Source organism: Emydura macquarii, unplaced genomic scaffold, assembly GCF_026122565.2.
Source record: "Emydura macquarii macquarii isolate MOO-44397 ecotype Brisbane River unplaced genomic scaffold, CSIRO-AGI_Emac_v2 contig_691, whole genome shotgun sequence".
NCBI classification, from domain to species: domain Eukaryota; kingdom Metazoa; phylum Chordata; order Testudines; family Chelidae; genus Emydura; species Emydura macquarii.
Window position 1 is genome coordinate 8341520 of NW_027130828.1, and position 17827 is coordinate 8359346.

Consider the following 17827-nt stretch of genomic DNA (forward strand, 5'->3'; position numbering starts at 1 on the left):
TGAAACGCTTCTCCTCCTGAAGGCAAAGTCTCCTCTTGGTCCTAGCACCCACCCCATCCGTCTCATTTTTGTTTGGAGGGCAACCCCTCGCTGGGCATTTATGGATTCCAGGAGAGCCCAGTCCAAGAGATCTTCCTGCCACGCTACTTTCTTGCCACTGGGAGTCCTTTATGACATCGACCTGTGGATTTGCATGGCGAACCACTGGCTCTGGGCATTCTGTCTTTAGAATATTGCAGGGCCTCTTTCAATGGGAAAAATACAGGAGTATTTGCCTTTCATTTGAGGCTGAAAAAGTGCTTTACATGCAGCAATAAATGACACCTCCCACCCCAAGCTGGTGGACAAAGCAATTTCACATTTTACATATAGGAAAACTGAGGCACAAAAAGGCGAGGCAGTTTGCCTGAGGTGGTCCCTGGCACAGCTGGGAATACAATCCAGGCAGCCTAACTTCCAATCCCCGGTTCCAAACACTCAGTGAACTATTTCTGCAATGTTGATATCAGAGTGTAATTTACTGGACTCGCCTACAACAGGACAGTCAGTGTGTGTATTCATCCTCACCTGTGCCAACAGGAACCCAGGCACCAGAGTGGGTAGCAAAATACAAAGTATTCAGAGGGTTCTCCCTGAGACAAACAGAGTGAGATGTCTGCACCACCTACATTTGTGTGCTCAGAGGGGCGTGCAAAATGGGTGATTGTGCATACAGCCATGGGTAGGTGCAGGTACCAGATCCCAGCACACAGCTAAGACAATTCACCCACAAGCACAGACGTGTTATTCTGCATGCACGCCCTGGGCCTCTGGGGACAAACATTTGGCTGTCACATCAAAATTATCAATTCCTGCAGCATCCTGGAGATCTTTATGGGAGCCAGCAAGTCAGAGCACAGCACGGCACAGAGCTTGTCTGAGGAAGCTGTTGCTATCCAGCGCTGAGCTCCCAACACTATCACAGAACAGGGATGTTCTGAGAGGGTCCGTGTACAGCAGACAGGACCCCTTTGGTTAGAGAGGAGTATAGTAAGTGATATAATAGCTGACAGCCCCCTCTAGCCATATCTCAAAGCACGGCCCGGGGCACACGTTGGTGTATAAAGGGTCGTATTATTTCCCAAGCTATTGGGAGTGCCTTAAATCAAGGCACGGAGTCGAAAACGAGGTTCAAGATGAGCAGTTTGATTGATCCTCTCTACACTGCAGGGCTAAACCTCCCACGTCTTGTCTCAGTGTAGGATCATCATCTTGGTCAGCACTGGATAGGGAACCCAGGACCCCCAGAGCTAAAAACACAAGCAGCAGCTAAAGGATACAGTTCCCTAGCTAGCAGCTGCAGGATGCTCATAGCCACTGTGGATTGCCGAGGGGTACGTGCAACCAAGAACGGCCCTAGCTATTTTGCTGGCCACGGTGGGAAGGGTTTTGGGGCCTCTGCCTTTTCGTGGCTGAGCAAACTCCAAAGACAATATCACATGGCGTGCAGGGCAGTCAAGTAGGGCGGAGCGGGGGGACGCCAGCTAGTCAGCAGAGCAAAAGCAACTGCCCCATCAGAGAGGAGGAAAAGCAAAAAGCCGTAAGGGGCACAGCTTCACATCACCCCTTGGAAACTGACACCCAAGGCGACCGCCCAGCTCACCCGCCCCTGCCTGTAACACACTCCAGAGAGTGGGCGACGCCAGCATGGCGTTGGCAGCTCCTCAGGAAGCAACTCTCCCCTTCGGTTGTTCCATGGGCCTGGTCAGGAACACAGAGGGACTGTTGCCTGAACAGTACAGATTGCTCACAACGGGCATGCAATGCAGCCATCTCTGGGGTGGAACGTGGCAGGAGTTCCATGGCAGAGAGTCAACACAGCAATTTTCAAGAAGCGGCTGGGGAGAGTAACTTCTCCAGCTGACACTGTGAAGGGAGTTTGAGGAGGCAGGACACACTGCAGAACTGGGCAAATTTACAGGCACGTTATTTCTGCTGTCTTCATGGTTTCCCAAAACCTGTAAAAAATCAGCTGCTGGTGATTATTTCCTAGGTCCTCAGCCCACCCACGCATGACAGCCCTCTTGCAAAGAGGCTGCTTCGTGCATTGCACCGCTTAGCACAGAAACAGACACGAACAAACATGTGGCTGGCCTAGACATGCAGAACGAAGTGGGTGTGATACTAAACAGTTATCCAGTCATCATCCATCATCCAGCTTGAAATTTGGGCACTGGTGGCAACAACAAACTGCCCAGAGCGCCGGAGCCGGTTCAATCATTCAAAGAGATGAAGCAATGATTTCCCATGCACATGCAGCAAATACAAGCTGATCTGGGAACATACAATGGCAGAAGGAGCCCCTGGCTATGGGATTTTCGATGATCCAGCTCACCTCGGAGAGTATCATCTATAGTACAAGAGGGCCTAGAGGCCCCAGTTGAGATCAGGACCCCCATCATGCCAGGCACAGACACACAGGGAGAGACGGTCCCTGTCCCAAAGAGCGAAGAGTCTAAATAGACAAGAGGGGACAGGGAGGTGAAGTGATTCCCCCGGATCAGTGGCACAGCTGAGCACAGAACCCCAGTCTGCTAGCCTACGGGTCTAGCCACCCCACCGCTCCCAGGTCAACCCCACCAGCTACAGCAACTCACCAGCTATAGCAACCCAGCACGGCACTTTTACAACGCTCTCAGAACGGCTCCGCATCCCGGCTGAAAGATTTGGGGGTTTTGCTGTCACCGCTTTGATGGGCGGGCAGGCGGGCATCAGGAGCAGAGCAGGGCTAGCGCTCGCTGAGTGCTAATGGCCCAGCGGGCTGAGGAAGCCCTGATCTCCCCTGCACGGAGCAAGGATGACAAGCAGTGAGTTTGCCTGCGTAAGTGGGAATCTTTCCCCCCCATGAACAGCCCAGCTTCCCTCTGCGTTTCACACCCTGCTTCTGTCTCTGCAAGGACAGGCCCTGGCAGATCTTTGTTTTGCAGCCACGCAGGCCGACACCTGAGTGGCACAGCCCAGGCATCGTCGTTTCAAATGGACCTCGCTGCCGTGTTCAGAGCCGGAGCCAGACGCCCCTGAAGTTCAAGGGCCCAGGTATCCCATGCGCAGCGGATGAGCCACTGGGATGTTCCAAACCAGGGCTTTTCTTGGTCTCCTCTTCTCCACCTAGAAGCCCAAATCGCTGCTGACAGCGGCTGACCCTACTGCTGCCCTTGGGGTTTGCTCCCGAGGTCCCGTCCAACCCTGATCTGCTATGGTTCATCACGGTCCCGTCCCCTGGGATGGCGCCAATTCTAACGCAGAGCCAGACAGTGCCAGTCTGGCGGCAGGACTGAGAATCAAGTTCCATTCCTGCCCATCACCACCAGGTGGCAATGTCACCGCACCCTTGGAAACGCTACCTTTTCTCCCTGGGGTGAACCAGAATTCACTCCGGTTTCCCAAGGTGGGGCCAGTTCAGATGCATCGGACAAAAAAGCTATTCCCCATCAAAGCAGGTTTTTTAAATCACATGTGGTGACGCTGGCTGCTGCCTGCCTCTCCCTCGGCTTGGCGTTTGTTGCCTTTGCATTCGGTTAAACGACCTGCCTGAGGAAAGGCTCGTCAGCTTTAGAGCAGAGCCCCAGAGAAATGACCCCATTGTCCAGACATCAGAGAGGAGTTAATTGGCATCTACCCGTCAGTGACTGGTAAGGGCCAGCTTCTGCTCCCATTTCCACCGGTGTCAATCCAGGGCAATGCAGAGCAGAGCCGTGCCTGAGAACATTACATCAGATTGCGGGCCCAGGCCCCAGCGCAGAGGCGCAAAGCCATGTGGTCAGAACTGCTGAGACTGTGGCTTTGCCAGACACTTCCTCTTAGCTGGGCAAGTGCCGCTGCCGGGAATCGACGCTGACAGAATATGCCCCGGGCCCGGGAAATTTAGAAATTGCCTCAGGTTGCAAACTCCCCTGACTGGTTGAGCTCTCTTCCTTCTCCTGAGCGGCTGAGTCAGACGTGAAGTCCCAGCAGGACTTGGATGCCAAATAAAATCTGCTTACACAGTCCTGATGTCCCTGCAGTCAGTGCTCTGTGCACAAGAGGAACTGGATCGGACAGTGTCCTGGGGCAGAGGGCTGCCCCCTCAGTGACTCCTCCGGCCGCTGTGGGAATGGGGCCAAGAAGGGCCAAAAGGGGACCCTCTGTGCCAGGCCTCACAATATTAGCCGTAGGCTTGGGAGGCTTTGGTGGTTATCGGGGAATGTCGGGAAATGTCAGTTTCAGCCTCCCCACACAAAGCAACAGAAAGAACTCGTTCTGTGGCCAGCCCTCGCCCTTTACAGCCAGGCGAAGGGAGACACGCCTGCTTGAGAATGCAGCGTTTGCTCTTGGGACGTTGCCAGTGCCTATTGTGACATGAGCTGGTGACTATTTGTGATTTACCGGTTCTAAAGCTTTCACTTTTTGAATCTCAAATGTCTACAGCCATTAAATAATTATCGTGTGACCTTCCCCCCACCCCACCACTGTCTGATGCCCCCCCTCCCCATTTCCCACATCTGTGAACATTTAAATAGCTAAACTTTTTTTTTTTTAAAGGGGGTTACAAGGAAATATGGATTTTATGTCGAAATTATAAAAAACACAAATGGAAATCTGCCAAGCCCAGCTATCCTCCCTGGGGTTGCACCTGCCAAGATGGCCACTGGTCACAGGATGTGTTTCCCCCAGCACCAGAAACTCTCTCTATGATTTCAGAGCTGGCGCCCCACCAGAAGATCCACTCCTGCCCGTTTCTGCGAGGCCACCCCCCTGCACATAGCCATAATCCCAAGCCCCGAGGCCTGGGAAGGCTGGATCCAGGGTGTCGTTAGACCCCCACCATAGCCCTAGGAACCAGCTGCAATGTCCGGATCCAGAGCCAAACTTCCCCGAGGTCTGGGATGGCTGGTTGCAAGGTTGTCGTTGGGGCCCGGCTCTGCTGATCCTGGCTGGGGGGCTGGAGGCTGACACCAGGTCAGCCAGGGTTAGTCATGGCTGGGGTGGGGCTGGGGGCTGCCCAACTGCTGTTTATAGGAGAGTCTTCCAGAGGGAATTTGCTGGCGGGACTGGCTCCTGGAGCCCTCGATCCTGCAGGCCCCTGACTGCAGGATTGCTGAGCTGAGGGCACAATCAGGTTGATGTTAGAGCGTCTCTGTGCTGAGCGCTAGCGGATCCCAGCCCCGTGCTCCAAGGACAAGGGGCAGGGAAGCGGCAGGCTGGGAAAGGGACCGGCGTGGCTCCAGTGAGATCCACATCACACTACGCACGCACTTGCCTACCTGCAGGAGCCGGTTCCTCCTGCACTCTCTGCCCAACTCATCACTCCTCATCTTGGCCTTACACTCGCTGCCCCTGGCCTGTGCTGGCCAGGACCGGCCCGTTACAGCGCAAGCCAGCCATGCTCCGTACAGTTTGCGCTTGGGAGCTTGCACCATGCCTGAGCCGGGCGGCTGCACCGGCCATGCCCCGACAGAGGCACCACGCGCCCGGATGGAGATGCATCATCCAGCCCGGGGGCCTGCCAGGTTCCCCTTGCTGCATCCCATGTGCAACGTGCCACCCTGCCCTGGCTACGCCACCTTTCCCTTGCCACGTGCCACCCAGAGGAGGTGCCCTCCCCTTCTCTCTGGCTCACAGGGTGCAGGGAAGAGATGGGGCCAGGCGATGAGGCATGTGAGCTCCGGAGGGAGCGAGGAGGGAGCGTGGGTGACGGACGGGGGAGAGGGACTAAGGTGGAAGACAGGGTGGGATGGGGCTGTCAGGGGGATGATTATTTCCCGCCCATTGCATGTTTCCTGGCCCCAGCAAGCTTCCTCTTCTGGGGAGCTCGGCTGCTCACCCGCAAAGCACAGATTGCACCGCACTCTTCGAGCTGCCTCCTCGCATGCCCTCACCCTCTCGCTCACTCTCTTTCACTTTCATCTGAGCTGGTTCCTGCTTGTCTCTTTGAGACAATCCCGAGCCAGCCGCAGCCCACAAACTGCAGCAGGCGGCGGCAGACCTGCTGGGGACAGCGGCTCCTGCAGCCCGCGCTGCCCTGCCTGCCTTGCCACCATGCTCCGGAGAGACCAGGGCAACGTCGCCGCCCCAGACGCCGGCATGCAGCAGCCACTCCTGGGAGCGCCCGGCTCAGAGTATCAGACCTTCCCAAAGAGGGATGCCCGCTGGCTGGACCGGGAATACATCAGGTAGGAGCTGCCTCACCTCGCAGGGCACTTGCGCCCAGGGGCAGGGGTCTGCCCGAGATATGGGAACCCAGGTCTGCCCATTGCTGTCAGAGAGACGCATGCCTGGGCTACACACCTGCACTGGGGCTGCTACTATCTCTGCCCATGCCCCGCTCGCTGGGGGGGTGGGAGAAAAGCCTTGGCTATGCCTCCCTGTCCAGTATCCTCACTGATTCATTGGTGTTAGGGTAGCACCCGGGGCCCCAGTCAGGCCGTGGGGGCCCCACTGTGCCAGGCGCTGTACGTACATAGAGAGAGCCAGGCCCTGCCACACAGAGCTCACCGTTTAGTTGAAGACAAGAGGCAGCGACTGAATGTAACAGGCGACAGGTAGGCCCCTCGGCTGGTGCCCACCGGCGTGGCTCCCATGGCTTCGACAGGCCCACACCAGGGACATTGGGGAGGGCGAGGGTACCCGCCAGGAGCTCACGCGCGGACCCAGGCTGTCACCATGCACGGCCAGACGGCCCCGAGTCGCCGGGACACCCTTCTGCCTGGCCTCACTGTGCTAGGCACTGGGCCCACAGGGAGATGCCAGGACAGCTGGCTTTGCCAGGCGGGTGGTGCTGAGTGCTAAGCCCACTGGGGGGGCGAGGTGGCGGGGCGGAGGTTATAGGGAGAAGGAGGATCGGCCAGTGGTTAGGGCTTTAGCCCAGGACCTAGGTTCAAATCCCTGCCTAGCCACAGATACCCTGTGTGACCTTAGGCAAGTCACTGAACCGCTCTGTGCCTCAGTTCCCCATCTGTCCAACGGAGACACTAGCCCTGCCCTGCTTCCCAGGGATACGGTGAGGATGACGACACTAAGGACTGTGAGGTGTTCACATATGACACTAATGGGGCCCAGCTTGGGGGTGGACAATGCACAAACAGACCCACAGCAGCGTCCGGGCTCGGGAGGGGGAGAAACCTGGGCTCTGAAACCCCTGCAGGGTTTGCTGTGCGGATGTTCCCTAAGACAGACAGCCGGGTGCTTTGGCCGGGGCTGGGCTGCTCTTTACATTCCCACGCCAGGAGAGCGACTGCTGTAGGGGTGTGTGTCTGCACCGCCCCTACCCCAGTGGGCTCCTGGTCCAGGCCTGGGGCTCCTGGGCAGTAGAAAGAAGAAAGAGAAGAATTAACAACGTTCCAGCTTTCGAAAGGAAAACTGCCCCCCGCCAGCCACCTGTGAGTTACAGGGCGTGGAGGAAACGCAGTGTGCACCCACTTCTGCATTTTTCAGCCTTTTGTACACCATGGTTCCTGGAAACTGTACAGCAGGTTTCACGACCTCACTGACTTTGGACAGACTCATATTTCACTGCTCAACCTGCCTGGCAGCTCCCCTGGTAACCCCCGAGGTCCTGGTCTCCCACCATGTGACAGCTTAAAGGGGCATGGTTACAAAGGGGTTCGGTTTTTTTTTTAAAAGCGCCCATTTGACGCATTAATAACGTCACGTATTAAAGCCCCCCTTCGCCCCCCTCGGCGCCCCGCACAGCAGAAAGGCTGTTGGCAGCAACTGCACCAGCTTTCTCCAGCCACTGTAACAAAGAAAATCAAGGAGGGCTGGAAAAGAGGGGCCCAAGGTAAAGGTGGCGCCGGGAGCCCAGTGAGGAAAAATCTTTGGGATAAACAGGCTTGATCTAATGCTTTAGTGTGTTGAGAGAAATGTTATCGACCCAGCCTCCCACCCACCCACCTTTCTCTCTTTCCTGTTCTTTGGCTTGGCCGCTCTTTCTCCTACAGAACCCTTCAAAACAAGCGGCTCTTTCTAGCAGCCTTCGCTGCCGTCCTGGGGAACTTCAATTTTGGATACGCGCTGGTTTACACGTCTCCTGTGATCCCTGACTTGGAAACATCCAACATCCCCGGCTTGCAGATAAGCCGGGTGGAGGAATCCTGGTTTGGGGTAAGAAGGGGCATTTTCCAGGACACCGTCCTCTGCCTCCGTGGCACGTCAGACCTCTGAGGAGGACAGCGCTGATGCGGCAGCTGAGTTGTGAGACGTGGTTAATGCTGATAAAGTGCTGTGAGATTCTGGGCTAAAAAGCCCTGGCTTTCCACCAGGGACCAGTCGTTCCAGGGAGGACTAGTCCCCTGGAAAGGTTATGGAGGGTCTCTGCAGGGGAAAACCTAACCAGTGGGAAGCAATGCAAAGGCGTTCAGGGTGGGAGGAAATCTCCACGGCTCTGGGAAAGACGCACAGGAAGGCCCGGAAAAGGGTTGGTCAAAAACAGCAAACAGGGGTTTGCAAATCTGAGAGCCAGGCTCACGGGTGTCAATGGCAGCGTGGCCAATCCGCTCAGCAGGGCCAGGCTTTGTCCCCGAATTGCCACGTGAACCGCCCCGCGCCTCCTACACCCCCTCCTTTACGCTGTCTGCTTGCAGTCTGTGTTCACGCTGGGTGCTGCCGCCGGAGGCCTGAGCGCCATGCTCCTGACTGACCGCCTGGGTCGGAAGCTGAGCATCATGTTCTCGGCTGCCCCTTCTGCTGTCGGATACGCCATCATGGCCAGCGCCCAGGGAGTCTGGATGCTGCTGCTGGGGCGACTGCTGACGGGCTACGCAGGTGGTGTGACGGCTGCCTCCATACCGGTAACCACACGTCAATGACATTAACAGGGCAACAGCTCCTAGCCCGCCACCGCTGCTGCTCCCTCCCTGGGGGATTAGCTGGAGGTAGCGAGTTCGTTTGTGCACCCAGCTTTTCACTGCTGGAGACTCCACCTTTAATCAGGTGTCAAGGTTTCTCTCCCCCGGCCCCCCCTTTGGAGCTGGGAGGAAATAACCAGTGTAATTGACAGTCTGCAATGCAGTGTCACAGGAGAGCTCGGTGCCTGCTCTGGGCTTGCTAATGGGAGACAGAAGAGCTTCCTCGCCTGGCACCGAACCAGCCCAGATCAGCGGTGGCCTGTTACTCAGGTCCAGGGAGGGGCTGCCCAATAGCCGATCTCTGCAGAGAGATCAAGCATTGAATGGGCCTGACCACTGAATTCCCGCCTGACTCAGACAGTCGGTTGCTGCGGGTCTGGGTGAGGCACCCGGAGGGAGGAGGGGCAGTTTCTGTGCTCTGGATAAGGCTCCGGCCCGGAGAGCGGGGTCTGCCCAGCTCTCGGCACCTTTCCGCACCAGGAGGCAAGCAGGCCCACAGGCAGAAATGAACAGCTGGCCTTTGGTCTGTGCTGCTGGTCTCCCAGCAGTTACTTCCTCCTACTGCAGGATGCGTTGACGGTGACATCAGCTCAGCATGGCTTAAAATAGGGAAGGCAAGAATTGGGCAAGAATGAACATGCCCTGTGGTCTTTGCCCATCCTGCCCCTGTTTCCTGCAGGCCTGAAGATCAGGTGAATGGTGGGAAACCAGGGTCATTTTCACCCCTGCTCAGCAGTGGGGAATCTCATTATTCCCGTAGTCGAAAGAGGGAGGTGATGTGCCCGGGGTCACACAGCAAGTCTGTGGCTGGGCTGGAAACGGAGCCCAGGTGTCCTGGGGCTCCATCCTTTGGGCCACGCTGCTTCTCCCAGTCAGTTTAGGTGTGGTCTTGCCATGACAACCAAGGCAGCTCGTTTAGAAGAGTGCCCCGGCTTTCCCACGGGCTTTGGCAGAGGAGAGGTAGGCACCTCTCAGCCTGTGGTCAAGACACCCCCGGCAGGCACACTGGGGAGTGACGGGCCGGCCCCGTAACCGTGGTGTTCCTCTCTTCTAGGTCTATATTTCCGAGATCTCCCACCCTGGGGTCAGAGGAGCTTTGGGAGCCTGCCCTCAGATCATGGCCGTCCTCGGCGCCCTCGTCCTGTATGCCCTGGGCAAGTACACACCACAGAGGCTGGTTTCCTTTGGGATTCTGCGGGGTGGGCTGGATACGGGGCAACTCATGAGTAAAAGGCAGAACCCGGTGGAGACTCCCGGTGACCACCCAGCTAAGGTCACCGCAAGGGATGAGTGGGCGTTGCAGTAACATCTTGGCAAGAGACTGCTCAGCTGAGCCTTGACACACACACACACACACACACACTCTCTCTCTCTCAGCATGGCAGATTTGCAGCAGCTACGTTGTTGATACAGTGACTCAGTCCCTCGGTCCTGTCGTAATCAAGTGTGAAGAAAGATTATTTCCACCGCTGTGGGCAGCCCAGCCCAGCTGGCCACGGAGGGCGGGTGATGCCTGCTGCTGGAGACAGAAGGCCACGTTCCATGGGCCCCGTGGCTGCTGGGAGAGCTGGGACTGGGGACTGCAGAGAAAGGAGGGTCTAGCCAGCTGCCTTCTTTCTAGCGAGAGTGGGTTGATGCTTTTCCACTGAAACACTTTCTGATGGAAAATTGGCTTTTCCAACAGGATTTTTCATGGGGAAAAATGGCCATTTTTTGTTCCAAATGTTGATGTTTTTGCTGAAAAACCAAAAAGTTTTTGATAGCTGAAAATGTTCCGGTTTTTGAGGAAAACACATACAAAAAGTGATTTTTTTAAAAACTGAAACTGATTTTTTTTATTTGAATCAGAGCTTTTACCGGGGTGGGGGGCAGGGGTCACTTCCCAGGCTGTCCTGCCTTTAACATCCTGCCCCTGTTTCCTGCAGGCCTGAAACTCTCCTGGCGCTGGCTGGCCGTGGCTGGGGAAGTGCCGGTCCTCACGATGATCATCCTGCTCTGCTTCATGCCCAACTCGCCCCGTTTCCTCATCTCGAAGGGGAAGGATGACGAGGCCCTTGCCGTGCTGCGCTGGCTCCGGGGGCAGGACACCGATTTCCGCCGGGAATTTGAGCAGATCAAGGACAGCGTGAGGAAACAGGTGCGTGGGATGCGGCCACTCCATTGGGGCATTCTGGGAGTTCATGCTAAAGAACATGAAAACCACAGCCTCCTTTCCCCCCCTCCAGCTCCCATCGACTGTAAGCACCACCTTGTCCCAGTGCCTGACTGGGCGAAGCTGCGTGGCCCAAAGGATGGAGCCTCAAGACACCTGGGCTCCGTTTCCAGCCCAGCCACAGACTTGCTGTGTGACCCCGGGCACGTCACCTCCCTCTTTCGACAACGGGAATAATGAGCTTCCCCACTGCTGAGCAGAGTTTAGCAACCCAGGGGTGAAAACGACCCCGGTTTCCCACCATTCACCTGATCTGTTTTTAGGTGCCACATCTCGCCCAGGAGTGCAAACGCGCGTTTACCTTTCCGCTCTCTCTCTCTCTGTGTCCCCAGAGCAGACGGATTTCCTGTGCGGAGCTCAAGGACCCGTTCATTTACAAGCCGATTCTGATCACGGTGCTAATGAGGTTCCTGCAGCAGCTCTCGGGCGTCACGCCCATCCTGGTGTACTTGCAGCCGATATTTCAGAGCACGGCTGTGATATTGGTAAGCCCCATGAGGTCCCTGGCTTTCCACCTCCAGTCAATCCCAGGAGAACACGGCTGACAGCTAAAGCGTCAGGTCCTGGCCCCATGGCAGGAGACTGAACTCCGCTCTTCAGTGCTGCTCTGATCCGTCCTATGGCTCCCTTGCTCCATGGCCTAAATAGTCAAGTGACTAGCGACGGGGGGGGGGGGCCAATTTGAGACGTCTTAAGGGGGCCTGGTTGTATCGAAGGTGCTTAGCATCCACCCCTGGAAAATCAGGTCCCTTTAAGGAGTCTCAGATTGGGCACCTATAAATGGAGGTGCCCAAAATCACGAGTCACTTTGCAAAACATAGGCCCATGGGTCCTCTTCTGTCCCTGCCCCCACAGTCGTTCTGAGCCTGTAGAGGCTACACAGGTCATTGCCAATGGCCTCACTCGTGCTGCATAGGGTGGCGTGGGGAGCAGAGGGCATGTGGGTTCTAGTAAACACCAAGCACGTACCAGGGTATTGGCCAATGCTCCCCCATGCTATGCCCTACGCTAGGGGCAGGACGGCTCCCCCATTCAGCCCCTTCAGTCTGCTACAGAGCGTTTTAAAGGCCTCAGTGCTGCTGTCCCACTTCTGGTCCGTTGCATTTCGCCCAGGAAAATGTCCATGGCTATTGCTGTGTGTCTGCATCAAACCCAACGCCCGGGCAGGGCAGAAGATGAGGCGCCTCTTTGGTGCTCTGTCCAATGCTGGGTTTGACACGACGCGGCTCTCTGGTCCACACCGCCCTGTCCATCACAGAGGCACCCTTCACTCCTCCTGCCAAGCCATCTGCCTCTCTCCTCTGCTCCTGGCATGCACTGGGATGGGGAAGAACAAACCTTTCTTGAGTTAAAGGCAAAGAACCTTTATCATCTCTGTAGAGAAAATCATACGCCAAGCACAGCCTCCTCTCTGTGCTCCGTTGTCACGGTGAGAGGGAGACCCCAGGCTGCCAAGTGGGAGTTTTCCCTGGCCAAATCTGGTCCCTTGCTGTCACCAAGCCATGGCGATAAACAGCATACTCCATGATTGCCACTGGAAATTCACTTACACGACACGGGGAACAGAACTTGGGACCCTCGGCTCCACAGTCACAGCCTTCTGGCACTGGAGCTAATGGCAAAATTCCTGTGTGCTCAGAGGACGTGTACCTTCTCTGGGTGACAGCCCCATACTCCAGCAGGGCTGACATTCCAGCCATCAGAGGACAATGGTGGGACGCAAACACACACGAACTGTGCATTACTCCATGCAGCTGGCAGCCTGCCTTGGGCTTTCCCAGTGGTCCCAGTTTATTAGGTCTAAGTAAAGAAACCATTTGTCTGTGGTTTGCACAGTAGCTAAGTTCCACGGCTCCGACTGAAGGTGATGCAGGCAGGAACTTGGACCGCTTTAGATCTTGCTCCTAGCTCTCCTGCTGGTTTGTTATTGTAGAAACCAGAGTACGATGCAGCAATCGTGGGGGGAGTTCGCTTGGCATCTGTGCTCATCGCCGCGGTCTCTATGGACAAAGCCGGGAGGAAGATTCTTCTCTTCGTCTCAGGTATGTCTAGCCCCAGATTCCAGGGAGTTTAATCTCCAAGGGTGCTTTGCAAATACTGATTCATTCAATGATTCAGCCGCATGGTGCTCCAGTGACTCGTTTCCTTTGGAGCGCTAGAGCGGATCGAGGGGGACAACGCAACACACCACCGGGTCTGATTCCCAGCCTCGGGCCTGCGTAAACCGGGAGTAACTTCCCGGAGCTTCGCTGGGGGAGCTGAGAGGAAAATTGGGGCTTAAACCCTTCATGTTCCCTTTGCGTTTCTTTACTTTCACTTTCTATTAACAGCCGGGATCATGTTTGCGGCAAACCTGACCTTGGGGCTCTATATCCACATCACATCGCGGCTTTCTCACAACTCCACCCTGCCCGGCATTAACGGGACCCTGGTGAGCCCGGAAATCCTTACTGCAGAGCCCACGCGCTACGTCACTCTCATCCCACTCGTGGCTACTATGCTCTTTATAATGGGTACGTGCCGAATGGCGGAGCTCTGCCCCCTGGGCGCAATCCATGTACCGGCTGCAAAGGTATCACTGGTCCGGGACTCACCATCCTGGGCCAATGTGGTATGAGCCGGGGAGGTTCCAGGCTAGGAGAGGAAGGGAATGTTTCTTGGGGGAAATGGCATGTGTGTGAAGCCGCTCAGAGGTCTGGGGTATTGGAACCAGTGGTGTGGGCAGGGAACGGGGTTAGAGGCACAGGATGAACGCATTTGTCACGTGAATATCACCCTCACTTCGGGGCTGTATTGATTCTTCCGTGCCTCGCCCAACAGCAGCAAGGGCTGGGTGTGAAGCTGGATCCCTCACTTTGCAGGGAATCTACCGCTAGTCTTGGTAGAATGGCCACTTGACACTGAAACAGGAGCAGTCATGGGTCAGGGATTGGCAGGGAACTTTTCCACTCCCTGCCCCCTACGGTCCTCTGCTTTTCTCCCCCTGCCCCAATCTCTCCCTTTTCTCCCCCCAGGTTATGCCATGGGCTGGGGCCCTATCACCTGGTTGCTGATGTCAGAGATCCTCCCTCTGAAGGCCCGGGGGGTGGCGTCAGGCCTCTGCGTCCTCGTGAGCTGGCTCACTGCCTTTGCGCTGACCAAATGCTTCCTGCTCGCCATGGTGAGTAAAGCTAGGGGCAGCGATGACGGTGGGTGGAGGTTAGTCTGAGAGAGGCCTTCAGTGGTTGGCCCTTTATTTATTCTCATCGTTTTCCTAACTGCTGCTAAGCCCTCAAAGGCTGCCACCCTTTGGGAGCAATATTGCAGGGACAGCCATGCCTATCAGGGACATGGACAAGCGACATGGGAGGCAGCTCAGTCAAGAGAGCTGTAGCACAAAGACAGGATCTGTTTTATCCCAGCACTGGCAGCTTTGCCAACTCACACCATTTTATGGCAGCTCTCTCAATATTTGGTGTTTTTCTTAAAGCCCCAACTCCTGGAGTAGGTGATGGCAGGAGACTCTCAACTTGCTTGCTTGCTTTTTTTTTTTAAGTACATTTCTAGCCTTCATGATTGTAATGCAATGCTCGAAAACAACCCAATGCGACTGAGTGGCTCAGAAACCAAAATGCAAATAGAAAGAACTTGAAACTTGTTATTTTTTTTCAAATCGTGTGATTTTTATGCCCATCTCTTATTTCAGGCCCCAAAAAGCAAGCATGGGATTGGCAATACAAGCCTCCTCCTCCTCCTTCCTGCAGCCACAGCCACGTGACCACTTAGCGCCCACCTACAGCTTTCCACCAGTGGGTCTCCAAATGTTTTGCAAAGGAAGGTCTAGTTATCTATCCCATGGACGACACGGCCTCTCGCTAGCCCCTTCCACACACAGCACACTAAGAACATTAATGAAATAAGCCTCACTGTCCACACATTACAGAGGGGGAAACTCGGATGCAAAAAGATTAGGCGACCTGGCCCACACACCAATTTTTGTGACCAAGCGGGGACCCAACCTCACATCCCCATGCCCAGGCCTTAACCCGCAGGCCAACCTCAAGACCATAAGAATGGCCAGACTGGGTCAGACCAATGGTCCGCTAGCCCAGTATCCTGTCTTCCAACAGTGACCAATGCCAGATGCTTCAGCGGGAATATGAACAGAACAGAGCAATTTATCGAGTGATAAATGTGATACTGTGATCCAGTCACAGCTTCTGACAGTCAGAGGCTTAGGGACACCCGAGCGTAGGATGCAGCCTTGACCATCTTGGCTAATAGCCAGTGGTGGACCTATCCTCCAAGAACTTATATAATTCTTTTTTGAACCCAGTTATACTTTTGCCCTTCACAACATCCCCTGGGCAGGCAACAAGTCCCACAGGTTGACAGTGCATTGTGTTCCCCTCTGCATACGATGTCTGAGGACACAGAAGGAAGGCGTTGACTTACCACGTTCCTTCATTTGTCACAGTATTTTGCTAACACACTCTTTCAAGGGCCCTCAGCTCCCGAGTCACTTGGGCACTTTGTTCTATTTTTCAGCAAGCCTTCGGCCTCGAAGTCCCGTTTCTGTTCTTTGCTGTCATCTGCGCAGCGAACCTCGTCTTCACGGGTTGCTGTGTCCCAGAGACCAAAGGCCGGTCCCTGGAGCAAATCGAATCCTACTTCAGGACTGGGCGGAGATCCTTTATGAGGGTCCACATATGAGGATCCTTCAGGAGTCACCACCCTTCAGCTGTTCTTTCAAGACAAAATCTGACATGCAAGGAAACAAGAAAATTTTTGAGCTGCTCGAGACAGAACCTGGTGTTTTCTCTATGCCAACCAGGCCTGCATACTAGGAGGACTGGAGATAAGTAGTGCATGCAGAAGGCATATTGGTGACTGTTTGATTTTGGAGGGAACCACTTTCTCTGCAAATCACATACTGGAATTTCACCTCCTTTTCATAAGTCACTCAACACTATTCTAAGGGATCGTTGGTCTCTGGGCAGAACATTGACTATCTGGAATTTCTACCTGTGCTGCTAATTTTAACCTAGCTAACAATACCAGGTCCAACATTGTACTGGAGGTAACGAGGGCTCCTTAACGTGAAGCAAACATAGTTTGTGGACTAGAGAAAACCGGCAGTTTCTTAACACAGCCTGTAAGAGCAAAGCAGCCAAGGAGAAGCAGGGTTTGAATCAAGAGATTACAATGTTGGCTACTGCCCAGGGTGGGTTGGCAATGGCCCCACGTCCAGTTGTAACAATAAAATGGTTTTGACTCCAATGATCCCGGAGCATGAGACACCTTGATGTGTAAGGAAAGTATCTGACGCCCCAGGTCAGCGCCCGGCACTGAGAGATGCCATGTCAATCCCAATGGCCCCTCCCAATGCACAGCTCCCAGACACATGACTGGGAAATGGCGTTCTTTTGTGCAGCGTCACTTGGAGTCGTAGAGCTTGAGAGAGAGTTTTTCATATAAAAAGCTGCCACATTTTATTGCTAAAAAAGCACATTACACCAGACGCCTAAAACACAAGAGTGAGACCAAATGCAGTCCACACAGAAAGGACCCTTAGACCAGAGCAGAGAAAGGGAACAGAGACAAACACTCCGCGCTTGCGCAATTGACCCACTACAGAAAGACACATTAGGTGCAGACAACACTTTCCTTCTCCCACCAGGCATTGTTCTAATAAAGGGAGTGGGAGGGCTGGTTTTCTTTCTATGTTCAGCCACTGAAAGAGGCAGGGGGAATGCCTCTCTTGGAGGTGCATCGGGCCTCCCGTCTTTGAGATTTCAGCTACACATGGTTTGCAGCAAGTTGCCACCCCCACCCTCAGCAACATGGGCTACCCAGTCTTTTGCAGGACGATGGTCTCACTTTAGCACCAGCCACTACCCAGGCTATGCCTGGGTTAAACACAACCCGGCAAGTAGGTTGTAAAGGTTTTGAAGAGCGGCCCATATCAAAGGGGCTCGGAGTTTCCAGAACAGCTAAGGCCCAAGTTTTGGACTGATTGTCCAACCATTCATCCAGCCCCAGGAACACGGTACCACCAGATGACTCACTGACTTCCCTGCTCCCTTCCATTACTAGGACACCTCAAGGCACTGTAACTGGGAGGAGTGGGATGAAGTGAAGATATGGTATGTTTGGGCTGGATGTCAGGAAAGATTTCCTAATGCTGAGACCTACTGTATTAGTCTGGAAAACGGTCCCCAACGGCAGTGATGGAAATCCCATCAGATAACACATTTCAAACTGCATGGGACAGGTGAGCAGAAGGTAGAGATGGGTCAAAACCAGAACAGATCCAAACTCCTCTGGGCTTCAGGAAATTTCAGATCCAGACCCAAACTTTGCAGCTCAGTCCCACATCTACCATTTACTGATTAGGGATTGTGACCAAGCACTGTATGGGTTCTGTGCAACTCTCACTTGAGTTGTGGATACTCAGCATCTTTGGAAATGCTGCCCAAGCCTTCTTCCGTCTCAAATGCATGTGGACCAAATCCTGAAGTCCTTACTTCAGTGAAACTCTCCTTGAAGCCTGTGGGCATTTTGCCTGAGTAAAGAGTGAGAACCTCAGGGTTTGGCATAAGGGAATTTTGCCTGGGTATAAAACTGGGAAGGATGTTGGATTGCATTCTATGATGGGAACCTTGTTCTTTGAGCGTAGCTTCTTTTCCTTTATACCCCCAGTCCATAGTTTGCTATTCAGTTCAAAGTCTCAGAAATCACAGTGGCTCTTTCCAGAGGTAGAATGGTCTTT

At 54.6% G+C, this 17827-nt stretch overlaps 1 protein-coding gene across 1 annotated transcript; it reads left to right on the top strand.

The window, feature by feature from the left end:
- The first annotated feature begins 6102 nt into the window (after nt 1-6102).
- On the top strand, nt 6103-16317 carry SLC2A6 (solute carrier family 2 member 6). Its single transcript, XM_067541607.1, is given in 11 exon segments — nt 6103-6164; nt 7234-7263; nt 7959-8121; nt 8601-8807; nt 9919-10018; nt 10790-11001; nt 11409-11561; nt 13010-13118; nt 13407-13589; nt 14091-14240; nt 15608-16317. Coding segments are annotated over 11 exon segments (1530 nt in total). The 3' UTR covers nt 15769-16317.
- Nucleotides 16318-17827: the final 1510 nt, after the last annotated feature.